The 19,607-nt window shown below is 32.2% G+C and overlaps 2 protein-coding genes and 1 pseudogene across 2 annotated transcripts; 1 reads left to right on the forward strand and 2 right to left on the reverse strand.

Annotated features, from left to right (window-relative positions):
* Positions 1–1,951: 1,951 nt before the first annotated feature.
* LOC102654138 lies at positions 1,952–8,887 on the reverse strand (annotated as a pseudogene).
* Positions 8,888–11,315: 2,428 nt separating this feature from the next.
* On the forward strand, positions 11,316–15,825 carry LOC724309. The gene is made up of 13 exons (XM_026441398.1): positions 11,316–11,746; positions 11,971–12,055; positions 12,146–12,258; positions 12,334–12,388; positions 13,079–13,179; positions 13,269–13,418; positions 13,493–13,541; positions 13,619–13,758; positions 13,967–14,204; positions 14,411–14,473; positions 14,542–14,766; positions 14,842–14,892; positions 15,818–15,825. Exons 1-13 carry the CDS (start codon positions 11,657–11,659, stop codon positions 15,823–15,825), a joined length of 1,368 nt encoding a protein of 455 aa, XP_026297183.1. The 5' UTR covers positions 11,316–11,656.
* On the reverse strand, positions 15,286–18,848 carry LOC724390. The gene is made up of 5 exons (XM_001120224.5): positions 18,389–18,848; positions 17,701–17,987; positions 16,909–17,111; positions 16,580–16,820; positions 15,286–16,413 (listed from the first exon to the last, which is right to left on the reverse strand). The coding sequence occupies exons 1-5, from the start codon at positions 18,518–18,520 to the stop codon at positions 15,840–15,842; spliced, it is 1,437 nt and encodes a 478-aa protein (XP_001120224.2). The 5' UTR covers positions 18,521–18,848; the 3' UTR covers positions 15,286–15,839.
* Between the last annotated feature and the right edge of the window lie 759 nt (positions 18,849–19,607).

The raw sequence follows: 19,607 nt of genomic DNA on the forward strand, positions 1-19,607 counted from the left end.
AAAACGTTCACGAAATAAATTGACAGAGGTCTATTTACACGTCGGAGGGGAAATTGTGGGTCGGAAAAACGGTGAATAGGGAAAATAAAAGGGGAGGGGAGGGGGTTAGGTGTAACAAGGGTTAAGTTGTGTTTAATTAATGATTGATTGAAAGGCCAAAGAAAAATATTGCCTTGCACGCGCCTGCCAATCGACGCTGTCGATTATAAAAGAACTCTCATAAAGAATGGAGTTTTTTATGTCGTTGATTAACTTTTTAATCATCGGCATCTTTTTTTTTTAATTAGATTTGAAACACTTATTGTTTTGAACGGAGGAAAATAAACGTATTTTCAAAATAAATATAATTTAGCTTTAAAAAAAATACGATTAAAATTAATCAAACTTTAAACCTCTATAACTCCGAAGATAATAACTTCCGGTCAGCGAGTAAACGATCGTTAGAAGGGTGGATTCTTTCCCTTTAAAACGCCTTTTCGTTTATCCCGATACGACTTCCGGTTCCCGAGTTATGATCGTGTAAAGAGAAGTTAATTTTTAATCATTTGCCTTAAATCTAATCAAATTCTATTAAAATTAGGGAAACTTTGAACCGTTATAACCTCGAGAATAATGACTTCCGGTTGATGGGTGAAAGATCATTAGAAGCGCGGAATCTTCCTCTTTAAGACGGTTTTTCGTTTATCCCGATACGACTTTCGGTTGCCGAGATATCGTCGTGTGAAGAAAAGGGTAATTTTTGATCGTTTATTATCTGTGTCCTTGTCACTTACTCGGACCTCTCGCTCGCGCCTCGTCTCACTGACCTATCCCAAATTGCAGACATGCAGTGAGACGCGATTCTTGGAAATAGTACGCACTTCCAGGAAAGAAATGTGGGTCACTGGGTCGCGGATTCATTCATAATCTCTTAGCATTGTATTCAACGTAGACACTTTAAACGCTTGTATCTCAGCAACGAGTCGAGATATCGGGATAAAACAAAAAGGGATTTCAATGGGATGCTTTCCTCCATTTCCTGAATGGGTTTTGATCGCAAAATTGTTCAATTCTTTTCGTGAAAAATTGAAGGTTTTACACGAATATTTAATACAATATAATCTGTTTTTATGATATTAGATATATAGATACATAATTTAATATTACTTTACATAATATAGTATTTCTTTTCATATTAATTCATATTTTTTTTATATATATTATTTAAATTCCATTGACTTGTCTTGACTCTTAATCAATCGATCCTCCAAAATTGTTTCACGAATATGTTATACAATCGGTATTGTATTTCTCTTTTATTTTATTTTCCTCGTTTCCAATTAGAAGAAAAATATATTAAAGAGAGTGTATGAAGAGTTTTGATGTGGAAAACACATAGTTGGGGACAGCGTAGAAAAATAAGGATAATAAACATTAAAGTTTCAAAAGGAAATACTAACAAAGGTATACTTTGCGTCTCGAGGAATAAAAGTTACTTTCCATTTGTTGATCTTACTTCCTTCAATAATGTACCTAAAGATTACGAAACCAAGAAAATCCAGAATATCCCTTACTTCCTCTTTACATAAACAAACGAAAGAATTTTTATTTTCCCGTAAAAATTTTCGAATAAAGACAAAAATTAAATTTGGAATTTTAATAAGAAACGATTTGTATATATATATTCCACTTGTACTTTACTTACACAATATCTTTTATTACAGATAAACGTTACAAATATATAACGTTTGATTAAATATTTATGTATTTGTGTATAAATAAACACAACTGTAAAGATCCTTCTTCGATCTCGATATTATTATCGAATAATTCAGATAATAGGTTGACCCTTTATCACTGTAATTTTTGTAGCGTGTTCATCATATTGACTATCAAACTTTTAGTTGCCTCATAGGATGCGCTCATAATGCTGCCAATCCTGTGAGAAATGCCTTCTGTTAGTGTGCTGTAAGTCTGTGAAATAAATCGTTCACCTTTATAAGAAAACCTTCGACATAAAGGGAAAACCTTCGCCTATTAATCTACGATCTCAACATCTAAAAGTGCCGATCGAGTACGTGTCACCCGTGTTTTTATTACGTAATAAATTATCAAGGAGCAATCTGTCACACTTACTTCTTCTCGACTGAGAAAGAAAGATTCCTCGATTCCGTTATACCTAAAACATCGAGAACATCGAAGATCGACCAGATTGCCAACAAGCCGAAAAATATTTTCATTTCGTTTTGCATATTGCATTTATTTTACATTACACTTGCCATAAAGTTGTAAAATTGTCAATTGAATTGGCACTAAAATTTTTTTATTTCCTTTTTAAATTTAATGTGAAATGAAATCCTGTTCAAATATTTGATTTATAATAATTCAAATAATTGAGATAAATGTAACAACGCTGTAATTTGGTCTGAACATCGAAATTAATCATTCGTAGTCTTTTATTTCAAAATAGTTAATTTCTCGAATTCTTTGTTCATTTTTTTTTTTCTAAATCAATACACGATATTGCTATGATACATTGTGCGAAGAAGAAAATAATTTTTCCTTTTTATCTTTTACTATTTATTTGATTGTATCGTTTGCACGTTAATTAAAAAAGAAAAACTAAATTTAATTGATTAGACATATATATCTAATTGTTATTTCTATTTGTTATTTATTTATTTTTTTTTTATTTGCGTGCTCGAAAAACTCGTAACGTTTCCGTGCTTTTTCCATTAAACCTCTTATATAACAATAATTTCAATCATTCGTCAAATATTAAAATATCTCATCACGAAGATTACCATTCACGCAAACTTTGACCTACTACTGTTGATTTGTTACGATTTAAATGTATATGAACAATCAACATGAAAATTTCCCCAGACCGCGTATGTATTTAAAAAAAATAAATAAAAAAAAAAAAAATAAAAAATAAAAACGAAATAAAATAAATCGTTTTTATTTGCAATAAATTTCACTCGTGTTATCCATAAAACGCGCAAAGTTTTAAACATCGAGTATCAATTTTATCAAACAATCCATCTATCGTTTTAGCATTTGGATGGGATACAGTAAGCCTTCACAAATAGGCAAACACGTGTTAGCCATAAACGTATGAATACACAAAGCAAACGTCGATTGCTTGCAAACATATACCATAGGCCATATGAGATACATTCATTCAACATACGATAATTGCAAGCTAGCTAATCAAATAATTAATTATTATTATATTAAGTGTCAATGCAAACGGAACAAATTTCCTATGGAATTTGCAATCGAATTTTCATTGTGTTTTAAATTTAATTTTCTGTAATCTTTTTTTTTTCCATCGATCCTCTAAATCAAATACTATTTTTACACAGTAAAAATATTATTTTTTAATTATTGATATTATATAATTATTGACTTACCTATGTTAAAGAAGAATTGATAAAGAAAAAATTCTGTTCTCAATCTGAAGAAGAAGAAAAAGACATCACCAAGATCCATATTTCTGAAAAATAAAAGTTTCGAAAATAAGTTAAAAAAAATAACAATGGAGAAAATGCAAACTTGTAATATCTCGAATAATCTAAACATCCAACGATTCCATACGTAATTATTATCAGAGTCTCATGAAATTAGACAAGTTGAAAATATTTGACATCGTTCAACTTTCTATTTCATGAAATTCTCCAAGGATAAAAATTACAAATCGAAAAGCGGATCAAATAAAACGATTAATTATAAAAAATCCTTTTGAAAAGATCAAAGATATACTCGACCTTAAATAAAATTTATATTAACAGTTGAATAAAAGAAACGTGTATCAACACGTTCTGCAGTTCAATTTATCTTTTTCATGGATGGAATGGTGAAGGCCTGTAAGAACAAAAAAAGTCGTGGCGTGGATTACAGGTGCAGAACATCGTCGTAGATAATCTCGACACGGGTTGGGAAATTCCTACGGGAAATACAATGCATTGGAACAAAAAAAAAAGAAAAAAAAAGAAAAGTTCACGTCATGAATAACGGAGTCGCGATATAAATAACGAGGCAGTGCTAATTTAGATCCCTGAAGCGGATAGAGCCGATATCAAAGGTATTTGGCTGGTTGGAGGCGGGACGTGCCGTTTCACCCATCGTGCTTTCGTCGATGTGGATCAAACAGGATTATATTTCCTCTCTTTCTTTCTTTCTTTCTTTTGGCGAATCATCGAAATCGTCTTTGTGTGTTATACCCTCGTTTATCGCGGCTGGATATGCCGCATTCCCCACCAGGGGAGGGAAAGAAGTAAAATCATGCACCTGGAAAACTGAAACTTACGATTTATTACGATCGAGATTAACCGGTACGAGGCAACGGTGATTAACGCGAGGGAGATTTGTTGGGCGTGTGAATTTGGAAATTTCGAAATAATGGATTTTGTTCAATCCATGGTTTGTATATCGTTATTGGAAGAAATATTGGAATGCAATTAAATATTTTAAGATGGGGAATATCTCATTTAGACGATATATGATTATTTTGAGTCTGAAAGTTTTCGAGGATAAAATAAAAATTTGGAATATTTTCCTTTGGATTTGGACAAGTGAATTTTAACTTAATAAAAATATGGGTAGATTAATTATTTTTGTAATATAATAATGTAATTGTTAATTATTGATTTTGAAATTGATGGAAATAGCTATACGTATGGCTCTTTTGTTAATTTAATAATTATGTTTAATATGTATCAACATAATTATTTGAAAATTTATCGAAATGTATCCATTATCTTATCACGTTGTCAAAATATAATGCTGTAAAAGAAAGTCGAATTTTATTTACTTAATTTAATAAAGATCAATATTAATAATCAAATTGTTAAATGTTTATCAGAATAATAAATATTCTTACCCAAGATGATTTCTCAACTATTGGTCCGATTTTTATTTTAATTATTTGATATACGTTCAACCAGCACAGAAGTTATCAGGAATAATGTATCCTTAATTAAAATTATCAGACATTGAATATATGGAATAGATTGAAATAATTTCCTGCTTGAAAGATCCTCGATGAGTTTTACCTCAGCCAGCCAGCAACGACCTGCAATAAAAAAATCAATGTTAATATCATTTATTATATATCCACAAATGTGAGAGACGAAATTCTCTTGGCAAAATATGTGAATTAAAATAAAAAAAAAAAAAATTGAAATATCAAAAAAACAGAGGAGGAGTAGATTAATTGCTGGAATAGAACAACGTCGCTGCGAATTAATTACGGAAATATAATCCGGCGTGACTTAATTAGCCAGCTGAAACCAGTCAGAGAAGGGAATGAAAGTAAAAAGAGTGGAAATCTGGTGAGAAAGCAGCGTTCCAACGATGCAGCTGTGCGACAGCTGAAATTAATCAATGTAATACGTTGCGTCCAATCATTCGATATTTCTAATTGGAGAGCTCGGTGGAAAAACGAGACGATAATTTCTCAAAACATAATTGAATAGACAAATATACATACTTCATTCATTCGACTTTAATATTCGAAGAAATAGATTTCTTTTTTCTCATTGAATCCTAATTATAATTAAAAATTTATTAATTGTAAATCTTAAATTAATTAAAGAAAATTAAACACTTTACTTTATAACAGTCAGAGAAACTTTTAAATTTTAATCCAACTCCAAGCACAGTTTATAGATATTTAATATTATTGCAGTAGAAGAATGATAATAAAATAATTCAGAATTATAGAATTGAAACGTTTGAAAATCCTCCTAAAATAATTCAGAATTATAGAATTGAAACATTTGGAAATCCTTCTAAAATAATTCAGAATTATAAAATTGAAAGAAAATTCTCCAATACATTCTTTATTAATTTGTTAATTATTGATAACCAAATGAATACTTTTCTTACCTTTGATCTTACCTTTCCAATATTTCCTTACCAAGAGTTATCCACGAAGATCGTGATACCAAAAAGGGCGGTTAAGGAGAAGGGCAATGTCTTGGAGAATTCCATATATCGGCAACGAGATATTGGCCAGCATCGATTTTTCCACGTAATTCTCGCCCGCGTTCCAATCGCGATAACGTTTGCCCACAGCAACCGCGCTCTTCGATTTGTCTTCCACTTTGTTGTAAACCTCGTTGCAGAAACAGTGGGCGGCTATCGAGGCAACGTTTGCTTTCCTTTCTCTCCGATTTCGATCGATGGAATCCGTGAATATTAAATAGAGATGATCGTTCATTTGACGATGAAAGTGAACATGAAAGAATAGATATTAAGAGTATTATTAGCACGTTGAAATTGTGGATAATAAATTTTTCTTTAAATGTCTCGTTCAATATTTGAAATAAGAGATAATTATTTTTCTCTAACGGTCTGAGTGATGATGGACGAATCGAAGTATTTTTTGGATGAAACAATTTTGAAACTTTTTTAAGAATAGTAAAAATAATAAATGTTTGAAATCTCGCCTGTAAAGCCATTCGCTTTATTACGAAAATGAGGGGGAAAAAGGAACAACGAATCGTTAAAGGGATTTATGAAATGCAACAGTCAGACAAGTTCGCGTGACTCGAAAGCAAAAATTAATTTTCTCGAACGAAATTACCTGATACGACTAAATTGTTGCTTATATGAGAGCGCCTCCACAAATTTCCTCGTGCTCCTCTTTTTTCCTTCTGTAAATACCAACGTGCCGCCGGAAATACTCCGAATTCTGCGTCGAATCAGTTCACGGCCAGCGTGTTACCTCGTGAAATGAGTATTCCGCATTCTGAAACCGATAATAAAATAAATTAGAACGAAAAAAGAAGAAAATGGAACGAACGATATTAAACGAGAACAATATTAATTTATGAAATAAATTATATTATAATAGTATAAATTCTGATTCTAGTTCTATATTTAAAAAAATTTAATCTATCTAAAAAAATAAAAATATCTATATCTCTTTGAAAATTTTAATTTATCAAGAGAAAAGAAATTGTTGAAAGTAAAAAATATTTGAGAGACGTTTACGTATTTAATAATATCCGTAAATTTTTAAATTTATATTTTTGTATAATAATTAATTTTTGTTCAAGTTAGAAAAATAAAGTATGCAAAAATCGATATTAGCTGGAAGAAAAATTGGAAGAAACGATGATCCATCTTCGAGACAAGTGATTGCACGAAATGCTGGATCACCCGTCACAGGCAATTTGTAAGACGATTTGCACGACAAATTCGCTATTGTTCCAGGTTTCATTCGATTGGATCGAGATGCATTGTTCCCTCGCACGAATAAAATATTCACAAATGTTTTTTTTTTTAGATCGCGTGTTTCTTCCTTTAAAATTAAATTGAAGGAAAAATACGAAAAGAAAGCATCGTTAAACTGGCGTATAATACAATATGATTTAACTGGCGATATTTAAAATTTTATCAATTTAAACTACAGTCAAATATAATATTGGATTATTCATATACAGAAAAATTGAACGAATAATCCAAATAATATATTGAGGGATATAATAATTAATCAATTAATTCATGAAATACTAGTGAATTATATATATTTAATCCTGTTTAATTAATTACATTTTAATTTCGATGAAGCGAACAAATATTCCCGAATTTAAAATCAATTTTACGAAAATCTATGCTATTATTTGAGTCAGAAATTATTGGTAAACGGTATAGGATCGGTATATATTCGATATTGTATATTGAACTGATCGATCCCATTTGTATTGTAATACATTTCATTAAATGAATTTCTCTGTATTTCATAAAAAATTCAGTATTTCAATAAATGAATTCACGAGATTCGATATTCGTATAAGAAATACACATTGTTAAATGAATTACATACATCATCGAGTAATCTTTAATCCTCTACGCTAAATATATTTACTTATTTTTAATTCTTCAGATTTAAATCATCCGACCAATTTATATTTCCGCGTTAAATCTTTAATTAATTCCTGTTAAATCTTGATTTAACGAAAGACAAATTACTTTTCCTCCCACGTTTAGTTTATACAATTGCTCGTGCAACATGCAATTGTTTCATATATATATATATATATACATCTCTCATATTTATACAAAATAAACGATTCGAAAAATTGTAAAACCAAGTTAATTTCTCGTCAAATAATAAAGAAACATAGATTTCTCAATTCTTCCTTTATCATTAATAGAACGAAATGAAAAAGGAAAAGTTTAATTGTAAAATAAATTATTGATCAAGAAATTATATTTACACATTCTTTTTTAAACGCAAATCTTCTCAATTTTTTCTAACAACAAAAATGTTACCTTAATTATTTCTTCTTTTTTTCAACAATTCAAGGATCGTCGATTCAAACTTTTCATCGATCTGATTAGATCTAAAAATGAACTCACCCGAGACTCACCTATCGCGTACCATTTCATCATCGAACGCAGCCAGTTCCGTTGAAAACGTAATTTTCCCGACAGGTGTAAGTCAGAATACCGGTGTTTCTAGAAACTTTATCCCCGTGACGCTTGGAGCAAGGTTCACCGCAACCATCCAGTTTGTAACTTCCACCTTCAGGCTGCTCGCAGGAAGGACGCAGCCGTTTTCCGGTCCCCTACGATGTCCGGCCACGAATAATTAACGGTGTCGTAATTAAACGAGCGCAAATAAGAGAATAATTGAATTCGTTACGGTCGGTGATTGTTTCCTTAACCGTTTTCTTACTTAAGTTTCGCAATTGCCTCGTTTTCCGCCTCGTGATTTTTTCTTTTTTCTTTTTTTTTTTTTTTTTTCCATACCTCGAGGGATATTTCACGAAGGGATCTCGCTTAATATATATTCTTTCTTTTTCTTTTCTTTTCGTTAAATATTTTCTTCTACGATTTCTTGTATATTTTTGCGTTGAATTAACTTACTTTCTCGCAGTCGTGCTCGAAACATCGCTACAATCGAATTTATCGTCGCACCTCCTCGTCTCCTGGTAAACATTTTCTGTTTCCACGACTTGGAAAACTTGGTTTTTCCTGTTTTTTTTTTTTTTGAAATGACAACAAACGTTGATTACACGTTTGAAGACACGGTGTTTCGTCTCGAATCTTGTGAAAAGAATTTTGAACAATTTTGTTGGAAAATTTCTTATCTTATGAAAAAACTTGTTCTACTTTTATCTAATAATTTCGATAATTGAAATATCAAATAAACTTTTCATTTTCTAACAATAATTCACGATATCATTTTCTATGTTAAAATCTATCTTAAAATTTAAAATAAATAATTGTAATAAAAAAAAGTTTCAAAAATAATACTCATACGAGAACAATTCCGTTTACTCCTTAAATTATAGTCTCTAAACTTTCGTAACTAATTTTTTCTACCATTTTATACGATCCAGAAACATCCACTTCGTTCAATATTCTTATTTCAATAATTTTCAATAAGATTCACTTTTTCCATCGAGTTTTCACTCGAATACCCCAATTAAAGAAATTCCGAACCAACGAATTTCTCCAACAAAAATTTCCTATAACAAAAAATTAAAAGAAGAGAGATATTTCACGTGTCGGAAACGAAGGTAACGGATTCGCGGTCAAATTGCAAGCGTGCAACCAGGAGCTTCGTGTTCGTCGTGTAGAGTAGAGTTTCCCGCCGGTAATCTTGGCCGGGCACGTTTGTCACTTTTAATTAACTGAAATTCATTTGGACAATTTGTATCGTCGAATATATTTCATATAGGCGGAAACCGGAAACTGGCCCCCGATCCTTGGGAATCGGGTTTCCCAAAACGGCAACATTGATACCGTATCGCGTTTAATCGCTGCCCGTTTTATTGTTCATCTATTTACCGTCCCGCGCCACTGTTCATTATTCCAGCGATCCCTTCCAGTGACAAACGATTCGTTTAATGCAAAAATTGGCTCGATTGTTATCCGCGCATTTGCGGAGAGATTGCTTTTATCTTGCATCAGATTGATTTTATTTGAAATTAAAAATCATGCACGGAATATTCATTTTACACGAAATGAATGTTAATTATTATTTCCTGTCCTGAATTTTAGGATAAATTATAACATAATTATTACTTAATTATGAGAAGGAATTGGAGAAAAAAGAGTAGTATATTTTTGTATGATTCGAATAGAATACACGGTTGAATTATTGTCAAGATTTCTTTCATTTTTAGATTAATTATATTCTTTAGATGAGCAAGAAATCGTGTGGTGATTTTACAAGCCTTGTCTCTGTTTTAATAATTTTTGTTTAAAAGATTCTGCTGCAATTATCAAAATGAAAGGGAAATATAGAAACGTTGAAATACATCTTCATTCATTCGTAAGATAAAATGTTCAAGAAGACATTGACGCAATATCCAATATTCATTTCATGCAAATTATAGAATATATATATATAGGATAGATACGTGGCCATTTATTATACTTGAACTATTCAGACAGACTTATCAACCTGTCAAACTATAGACCAACCAACATTTTTCATTTTACGGTTAATCAGAAATTAAAATCTATCGTATATTGCGCACTCTTGCCACATCTTTTTTTTCTTCGATTCGATAATTTCTCTTTTGTACAAGATAAAATTTAATTATTTTGCCAATCGTCATATAACAATTTTTTCTTCTTTTTCAGGAAGAATACGTCTCAATACACGATATATTAAATAACCAATAAATTATGGGGGGAGAAAAAATTCTCTTCAAAACGAAACAAACACTTCAATATTTTCACGGTTTAACGGTAAATCAAACGGTCGTTCGTCTTTGGAGGATGGGAACTAAAAGAGGATCGCTATGTCGATGTTTCATCCCATTTCTGCAGTGGAGATAATATAACAATAACCGATTGCGGAGGATTCATCTACTAGGAATATGGAAACAGATGTTTATCGCAATGTTCCAGCATTTCCAGGGAAGTTATTAATTTCTGAATGAAATTGTTTGACGATAATACGAAATTTGTTGCGCAAGACGGATTGCGATTGCGTAATTCTCCACGCAAATCTCTATCTCCATTACACCACGTGTGCACTTGTGTCTATCCGTGAAGGGATTTGCGCTCATTGTGTTTGTTTGCCATAATGATTGCCATAAGCTTGAATACACGATCATCATAATGATTGTGTATATTCTTGTACGCGGATAGAATGTTTCAATGTCTTCTTTTTTCACAAATAAATTGGATATTAGTTAGTACAAAGAAATTGTAAAAGGAAAGAAAATTTAATCTTTTCGGAATTGAAGATACTCTTTTTTAGAAATATTTCGTAAAGTTTTCTTGATATATTGCGTTAAAATTTTAAGCTTATTTCATCATCGAAAATGAATATATTTATTTATTTAATAAATAATTGAAATATTAGAATACTGAATATTATTTTTTAAAAACCTAATTTATCATTTTAAATCAAATAATTGGATGATGGGCTTCAAGAAATTAATTAACATGCTATCAAAATCTCTGATTTGATAAACTAGAAGCTAAAATCTTGGTTAACATAAAGTTAATATAAAAATTTATATTCGAATTGAACGCAGTCACAATTGTATTTTGTACGAAACAAAAGAGAATTTTATTTTGCTTAACGGGCAACGATTAAAAAATAGAAAACGTTTAAAAAGTCGTAAATGACAGAAGGCCTCCTACTTTTTGAGACTGGTTTCTAAATTTAATCAGTGGATAAAAAAAAAAAAAGAAAATGGACCCGACACTTCAAAAGCACGGAGCTAAGCACATATACAAAGTACCGGAAGGACTACGAGAATTGTGCAGCGACATTTCACGGGAAGTAAGTTTAATATTTTATTGCCAAATGTTAAAGTTGTCACACATGCCTTCGTATAATTCAAAAAATCGTCTATTTCTCAAATTATATATAACACATCTTGCCTGGATAACCTTTCAAAACCATTCATTTTATTTCATTTCATATTCATTTTATCCACGCAACAAATTTCAATCGTCAATTTCTAATTTTCCAATTTTCTATTAATTCTATGATTAAAATCACAGGTTCTTCGCTCGCAACCGATCAACATTCTCGCCTTTATCGCCGAATACGTGGACACTCTTCTGATCACGCGCGAGAATACAAAAAGTACTGCTTCCTTTTGCTCTCTTCTTTTTTTTTTTTTAAAAATATTCAACGCATTCAGAACGAGTTATTAAATTCTCTCCATCCTTTCAGTTGCAGTCAAAGTCGTAAACAATATTCTACTCGGAAGCGAGGCAATTCTGAGCATACTTTACCGGGCTGGTTTCAGTTTGGAGCAAGTGGCGGTCGCCGCTCCACGGATTCAAGTAAATTTTATTTTTCTCGCGTGCGCCTAAACGTATAAATTTTTTTCCTAATTCTCGTCACATTTTTTTTTCCAGAAAGTATTCCGCTCGTACCTGGACGCGATGGATTTGCGACCGTTGATATGCGACGGTAAGGGAGGGAGGGGAAGGTCGTAAATGAATCGTAAAAATAAGAGAAAGGAGCTGGCAAGCGTTATTATTTTTAAACGGGCCGCCTTTACGACCGGCCTCGGGGGAAAAATATTATAAAATAGGAGGCGATACGAGTCGTGTTATCGATGGAAATTATTCCTCAACGTGGTTTTAGTCGGGATGATTAATGAGAATGCGTGCAAAGCCGGGAAATAAGTTGGCAATTGATCTTTGGCAGAAATTATTTTCCTGTTATGTTTAATATTATCCGTATATGTAAATATCGATGGACTTGTATATTTTTGTGGAAAGAATTAAATGATTCTTTTCGTAGAATTAATTTCTAAGAGCTTTGAATTTTTTTTTTTAGGAAGAAGGTTTAAATATATTTTTAATTTCTCAATTTGAAATAAATGTTTGTAGCATAATAGTATTTTTTAAGAATTAAATTATGGTGGACGTATTGAAGGAAGGAAATTTTTGATGTTAGAAATTAATGAATTTTGAAACATTATTCTTTTGAAACGAGACTTTTATAATTTTAACAAATTATTATACTATGTCAACTTGTATAGCATAACTTCTCGATGAAAATAATGATTGTTACAAAAGATAGCAACAAGTTAAAACTATAATTTTTTTAGAACTACACGCGATTTATAAAAAAATAATCTTTTCAATCGTTTAGAAGCAATTTGCGAGGAGAAATCCAAGATATCGATTCGAAATATTTTAGAAGCAACAGGAGCAACGCCCGAAGAAGCGGAGCAAGCTTCCGTAATAATACAAGTCGGTATTTCAAATTAAAGAAAAAAGATATTTCTATATATAACAAAATTAAATCTCTTAAATCCTCGAATATAAATCATCGAGATCAGGCTGCGTTCCGTGGCCACTACGAAAGGATGTCTTTAAGCGAGGCTCAAGGAAAGATTCAATGGCAAAGAGCGGTGGTGAACACATTGGATATTCTGAAGAAGGCTGGTGCTACGCAAGTGGAAATCGGTAAAGCCGCAAGACACGTGAAAGTAATGATTTCTTTATTTAAACATCGCGTGTTTGCATCTAATTGTTAAACCAACTTTGTTATTATATTAATCAGTTTGCCTATCGGGGATACTACAACAGAAGGAATCAGAAGATCGACCCTCGTAAGACGTGAATACGTTATAAATTTTGAAAGATTCATTGAATAAGAAAGTTTGAGATGGCTTGTTGATGCTCGCAGTGGAAGACGAGCCTCTCAAGAAGGATGAACGTATACTGGAGCCTGTGGAGGCTTTCCAAGCGGTCGCCTGGATGGACGTGATGTACGAAGATTCTGGATTAGAAATGCAAAAGGCCCACGAAGCTGCTAGAATTATTCAAGTAATGCTGGCGATCATTCGAACTTTAGATTAGAAAAATGGAAAAGAAGAATTTTTATTCTTTTTCAACGATCTTCGAAAAAAAAAAAAAGAAACGCAACTGCTATTAATTTCTAAAAATTAATTGTGAAATAACTTCTCGTGAACAATTAATCGAATGGATTTAATCCCTTTTTTTTTTTTTTTTAAGACGAGATTTGTTTTCATAGAACGCTTATAAAAAATATCGTGCAAGAAAACGAAAGTACGATTTGCAACAAATGGAGACGACGTCAACAATGGTCGCTGATGCCGTTGTCGACAAAGTGCATCAGAAGATTTTTGAAAAGATAACCGCCCGCAAAGATATCCCCGAAGAGTATGGCACTCGGGAGGAGATGATGTATATGAGTACGAAATTTCAAGTAGCTTTCAAAGAGCAAATGAAGATGTCACGTTTAGTAAAAAGTATTACACTTCAGTATTCACTTTTAGATAAAAATAATTTGAATTTAAACTATATTTATACATCACAATTTTTAAAAAAAAAAAAACCTACATAAAAGCCATTTTATATTTTCGATTATTAGAATTAAATGAAAAGGACAAAAATTACATCTAAAATCAATCAATGCATAATGATAACGATAATGCAATTTCTTACTCTCAATTAGAATTGCCGGATGACGAAGAGGAAGGGGAGGGCGAAGAGGAAGAAGAAGAAGGAGAGGAAGAAGGTGAGTGTAATTACTACTTTTCGAAAAAACGAATATTCCAATAAATAATTCAAAACTGTTATTTTTAGAACAAAACATAGAGATAATTAGACCTAAATACCGTCCGAACCCGATCGAACCAAAGATAAAAATCAAAAATCCCCCGATTTACGTGGAAGAATCATTGACAGAGGACGAGGATATTGCCCCGTCAGAGATCACCGAAAAATCAACCACGGAACCATTGACCACCAGCCCGGAATTGCAATCGGAACTGGAAACGGATCGTCCAGATTTACCCGAGGATGAGAAAAGTATAATAATAATAATAATAATTTTTCATTATTATTATTAACATCGTGCTTCACGATGAGATGGTTATATAACAGTGTTCGAGCTGGAAGAGGATGAAAAAGAAAAGGGAAGCAGCAAGAAAGAGGAAGGAGGAGGAGGAGGAGGAGGAGGAGGAGGAGGAGGAGAGGAGGAGGAAGAAGAGACGACGGGAGGAAGAACGACGGGAGGAGGAACGACGGGAGGAGGAACGACGGGAGGAGGAACGACGGGAGGAGGAACGACGGGAGGAGGAACGACGGGAGGAGAAACAACAGGAGGAGGAACGACGGGAGGAGGAACGACGGGAGGAGAAACAACAGGAGGAGGGAAGACGGAGGATGAGACGGAGGATGAGACGGAGGATGAGACGGAGGAAAAGGAGCAATACGATGCGACGAAAGACGAATAGAAAGAGATGGAAAAGGAGCCAAATGATGGCCAAGAGGATGGCGCGGTACACGTTAGCGCGCGTTCTTAGCTACGGGAATGATATAAACGCGCTCGTTTATTAACTTTATTAAAGCAATATACTTCCAAAATAAGTTTATCAAGTTTATTAGCGCAATATACTTTAAAAAATAAGCTTTCGGCGCGCGAAATTAAACTTCTTTTCTTTCTTTCTTTTTTTTTTTTTTTTTTTATTTCATCCGAATTATTCTGTGCACGCTGTCTTTTCTTAAAGAGAAAGAGAGAAAAAAAAAAAAAAAGATAATAAAACAAGAATTAAAACGGAAAATTCGTTTTGCTGAAAACATTTATAGCAGAGTTTTTAAGAAAAAATTTTTTTTTCACATATACAAAGCGTCTATATAATTATATAATTTTTGTGCCTCTTCTACTACTCGAATTTCTTCTTCGTCCTTTTTTTTTTCCCTCCCCCACCCCCTACCCCTCTGTCTTTTCTCTTTCTCAAAAATCGTAATCGATAAAAAAAAATGCTATAAATTCATCTATCAACTAGGTAATTGTGTATGAAAAAAAAGAATATATAATAAACATTTGAACTAAAACAATATAAATACAAAAACTTAGTAATGTAGATATTTCCTCGAATTTAAAATGTATGTCTCCAAGGTGTACCTTTAGCTGAACAATAATTACCAGTTTTTATCAAACGGGACTTCAAGTTTTTAAATTGATTCGCGTCCCCCTCCTTGAACAACTGACCGCAATCGCCGTATCTGCACGGCGGTTTCCTAATAGAGGCGCCCCGAAAACGGGGATTATCGTTGCCCGAATTATATTTGCTCCCCCCTCCTTGTTTCCCGTTCTCATCGAGTTGACACGTCTCCGAGCTGAATGATTTATCGCATTCGTCCCTCCGTTCATCAGTGAATTCGACCCCGTTGAAATACGCCTTGTGCTTGCACTTCTTATTAGTCTTGTACTTCTCCACCAAAATGCACAACGAGTCCTTGTGATTGATCGTTGCCACGGAATCGTCCAATTCCTCGTCGTTCTGCTCCTGCATAGCCAACATCTTCTCCGAATCTTTTCCATGACAATTATTGCAAGTCGATTCCCGGATAGTGGTGTGATCGTTTCGATTGCAACCTCTCGAGTTATTCGAGTTATTCGAGGAGCAGAGGCAGGTGTCCGACGCGAGACGCTTTTCTTTCGAGGAGTGTCTATATTTTTGAAAAACAGATATCGAAAGATTTTCATTCTAATTTTCCTAAAAGTTTGTTCTAGAAATAAATAATAATAAAATATAATAATAATATAATAATAATAATAAATAATAATAATGTTAGTTTTATAAATAATAGAATGAATCTCTCTCTTTCTTTCTACCTGTTGTACTCGTCGCAACGATGATGACAATGGTCGTGGGAGTGGCAACAATGACGATTCTGGCGACAGCAATCTCGATGAGGCTGTAGAAGATTTAGGGTCGAATGTTTCTCGCAATTGCAAGCGTGAGAAATACTCGATGACGATGGGTTGTTCTTCTGCGGAGTGAATCGCAAATTTCGATGGAACCCTTTGCAACCCCTCCCCTCGCCGTTACAATCGTGCTCGTCCCGGTTGCAATCTGAAAAGAAACGATGTACGATGATTATAAAATTCGAATAAAATTCACGAGGATGATTTAATTAATTCGACATCGAGGAGGGACTGACTTCGTTTCTCTTCTTTGGGCGGGCCATTATTAGATTTAACGTTGTTCGTTTCGTTTTGATCTCGATCGTAAAGAAGATTAACGGAATCCAATTTCGATGGGATTTCTTTCGAGTTACGTTTTTGCAAATAGGAGAATGCGCCGTGAAAATGATTAGAATTTCGAGACTCCGTTGCGGGATTTTTCATTGGCTTCGAGTCGCAACTGAAAATAAATGTAAGTATGATAATAGATCGATATTATTATATAATGGTTTATTTTTACGAAAGAAATACGATTAATAAAACGAGAGAAACAAGCATTGCAAAAGGTTTAAATCACATTTTCTCTCGTATTATTATTATTATTAATGAATATTAAATTTTTGAGAATGGATATTATCATTTATAATAATTTCCAACTTAATTTAACTTAATAATATTTACGAATTACGTGTATAGTTGAGTTTTTAATGTTTCAGAAAATTGTTTAAAATTTTTGGAAAGAACACGAGAAATTACGATTAATTTAACGTATTATCACGGCTTAAAGTTTCGAACGTAGATATTTCGAAGGAAAACCTTTATCTCTAATTATTCCAAATTATGAACATATATTCGTGAAACCATTGTAATTTATTTCAGGATATCTCTCTAAATGCGTGTGCATATAATCAAGTACTGGAATTCAATTTAAATTCCATTTTCTCGATACAATCGCAATATGTTTTTCCATAATTCTTGCCTTGCGATTGCCAATATCCTTTTGAATTAAACACGCGATAATCAATTTTCTTGCGCAAAATGTACCGTACCTTTCCACTTGTTCCAATTTGGAGAATTCGTTTTTCTGCGTGATTTCGTTATGCTCTTTACTTGGAACGATGTCGAGCGTGTCCCCAACATTACACTGCTCGTTACGTTTACGACAACAACTGCATATTATCGGCTTTTGGAATAAATTTTCCTTGGTCGAGCCATTTTCCCCGCACTCGTCGTTCCAATACGTTTTCACTTGGTTCGGCCTCGACTTCGAAGAATTCCTCGTTAACAGTAAATTCTCTTGATCATTCGAATCCTCATTCCCGCTAAGACTTTCAGTCTGATCCCACATATTGGTAGAAGAAATTTATAATAATAAAAAAATATTCATTACTTATTTATTTAGTACAATCATTTTTGTTTTTTAATCTATTTCATCATTGAAAAAAATGTCTCATTTTTTGAGAAAAATAAATAGAGGAATTAGTTATTCAACAGAAACAATTGCAATAATTAGATGAAAAAAAATTTTAGCAAAATTGAAATGAAGAAAATCATCAAAATTAGAAACCTTAATGTCAAGAAACATTACATGCAACAGATACGCTTCGATGGATTTTTACTGAATCTATCAAAATTAAATTTGAATTTATAAATTTATCACAAAATCCATCTGATACGAAATAAATATTTTTTTTTAGAAAATAAGTTATAAAATGTGTCGATGAAAACCATTTTTACCTTATCGAACTTCGTTGCCTCTTCCGTGTTGCAATACAGGCCAAAATTTTTCGGAAATTTACGCCGAGCTCGACGAAAAGCCATCGCGGCTGCGACCAACTGATGAGACGAGGACGGACAAACCTGAGACATGGCTAAGAAGTCGTATAAATCGAGTCGAATATTCTCCGGATTTAAAAAAAATAATTCAATTTGTCATTCGGAGTGATTGGTTAAGTTTCCTATAGGTAAAGGGCAATTGAACGTTGAAGTGAGCTACACTCTTTCACTAATAATTTACGAAGAAATCGAATTCGATTCTCCTATCGATGCTATTGATTCGAAACTAGTGAAAAATACAATAACAAGTAACAATTAATAACTAACGATAGTCTTCGCTTTAAAATCCCATAGAACATTGTGAATGATATCATTACAATTAGTAAGGTTTTTTTGTTACAGATTAAATATATTTTATATATTTTAATTCGTTCGATTAAATGTTGAAATTAAATTTTCAATTAAAATTTCTCGAAAATTTTACAATAATTATATTTTTACCACTCTGGGATTAAATCTTAAATTTAAATAAACGTGTATTCTATTATTCTTATAAAACATCTTAGAGTTTTCTGTGTTAATTGGCTACTTTAAGATATTCTATTCTAATCGTTTTTAGCACGTTGTTCTTATATAACGATATACAATTCAGATACCGTACAAATTCATTGGATTTGTATTACAGAACAGAATTTCGTTTAACAAATCTAAACCGACATCCTTCGTATCGTATGGAAACGTTTAACTTTGATTAAATAATAACAAAAATGAAATTGTTTTATTCACCGATTGTATTTAACAATAAATTTAATTTTTATTAAACTATATTTATATAAAACTTTAAACTAACTTTAAATGAATAATCGTAAAACAACACTTATTACTTCTTCAAAATATAATATCGAATAATTGTTAACTTTTTAATTATGAAATAAATTTGAAATAAATATAATTAAAGTATTCTCTGATACTGGTAATCTTAGAAGAAAAAAAAAATTATAATTAATTGCACAAAAATGGAGAAAAAATGTAATTCAAGAAGGAATCTTGAAATCGATAATTAACAGTTTTCTATTATCAGAATTTTAATTAATGTTGAAATAATTGGAAAATATTTTGTCACCGTAAAAGTTAGTCAAAGTTTTTTAATACGATCGAATGAAATAATTTTAAATTGGTT

This window comes from Apis mellifera, linkage group LG6 (assembly GCF_003254395.2).
Source record: "Apis mellifera strain DH4 linkage group LG6, Amel_HAv3.1, whole genome shotgun sequence".
In the NCBI taxonomy this organism is placed as follows: Eukaryota; Metazoa; Arthropoda; class Insecta; order Hymenoptera; family Apidae; genus Apis; species Apis mellifera.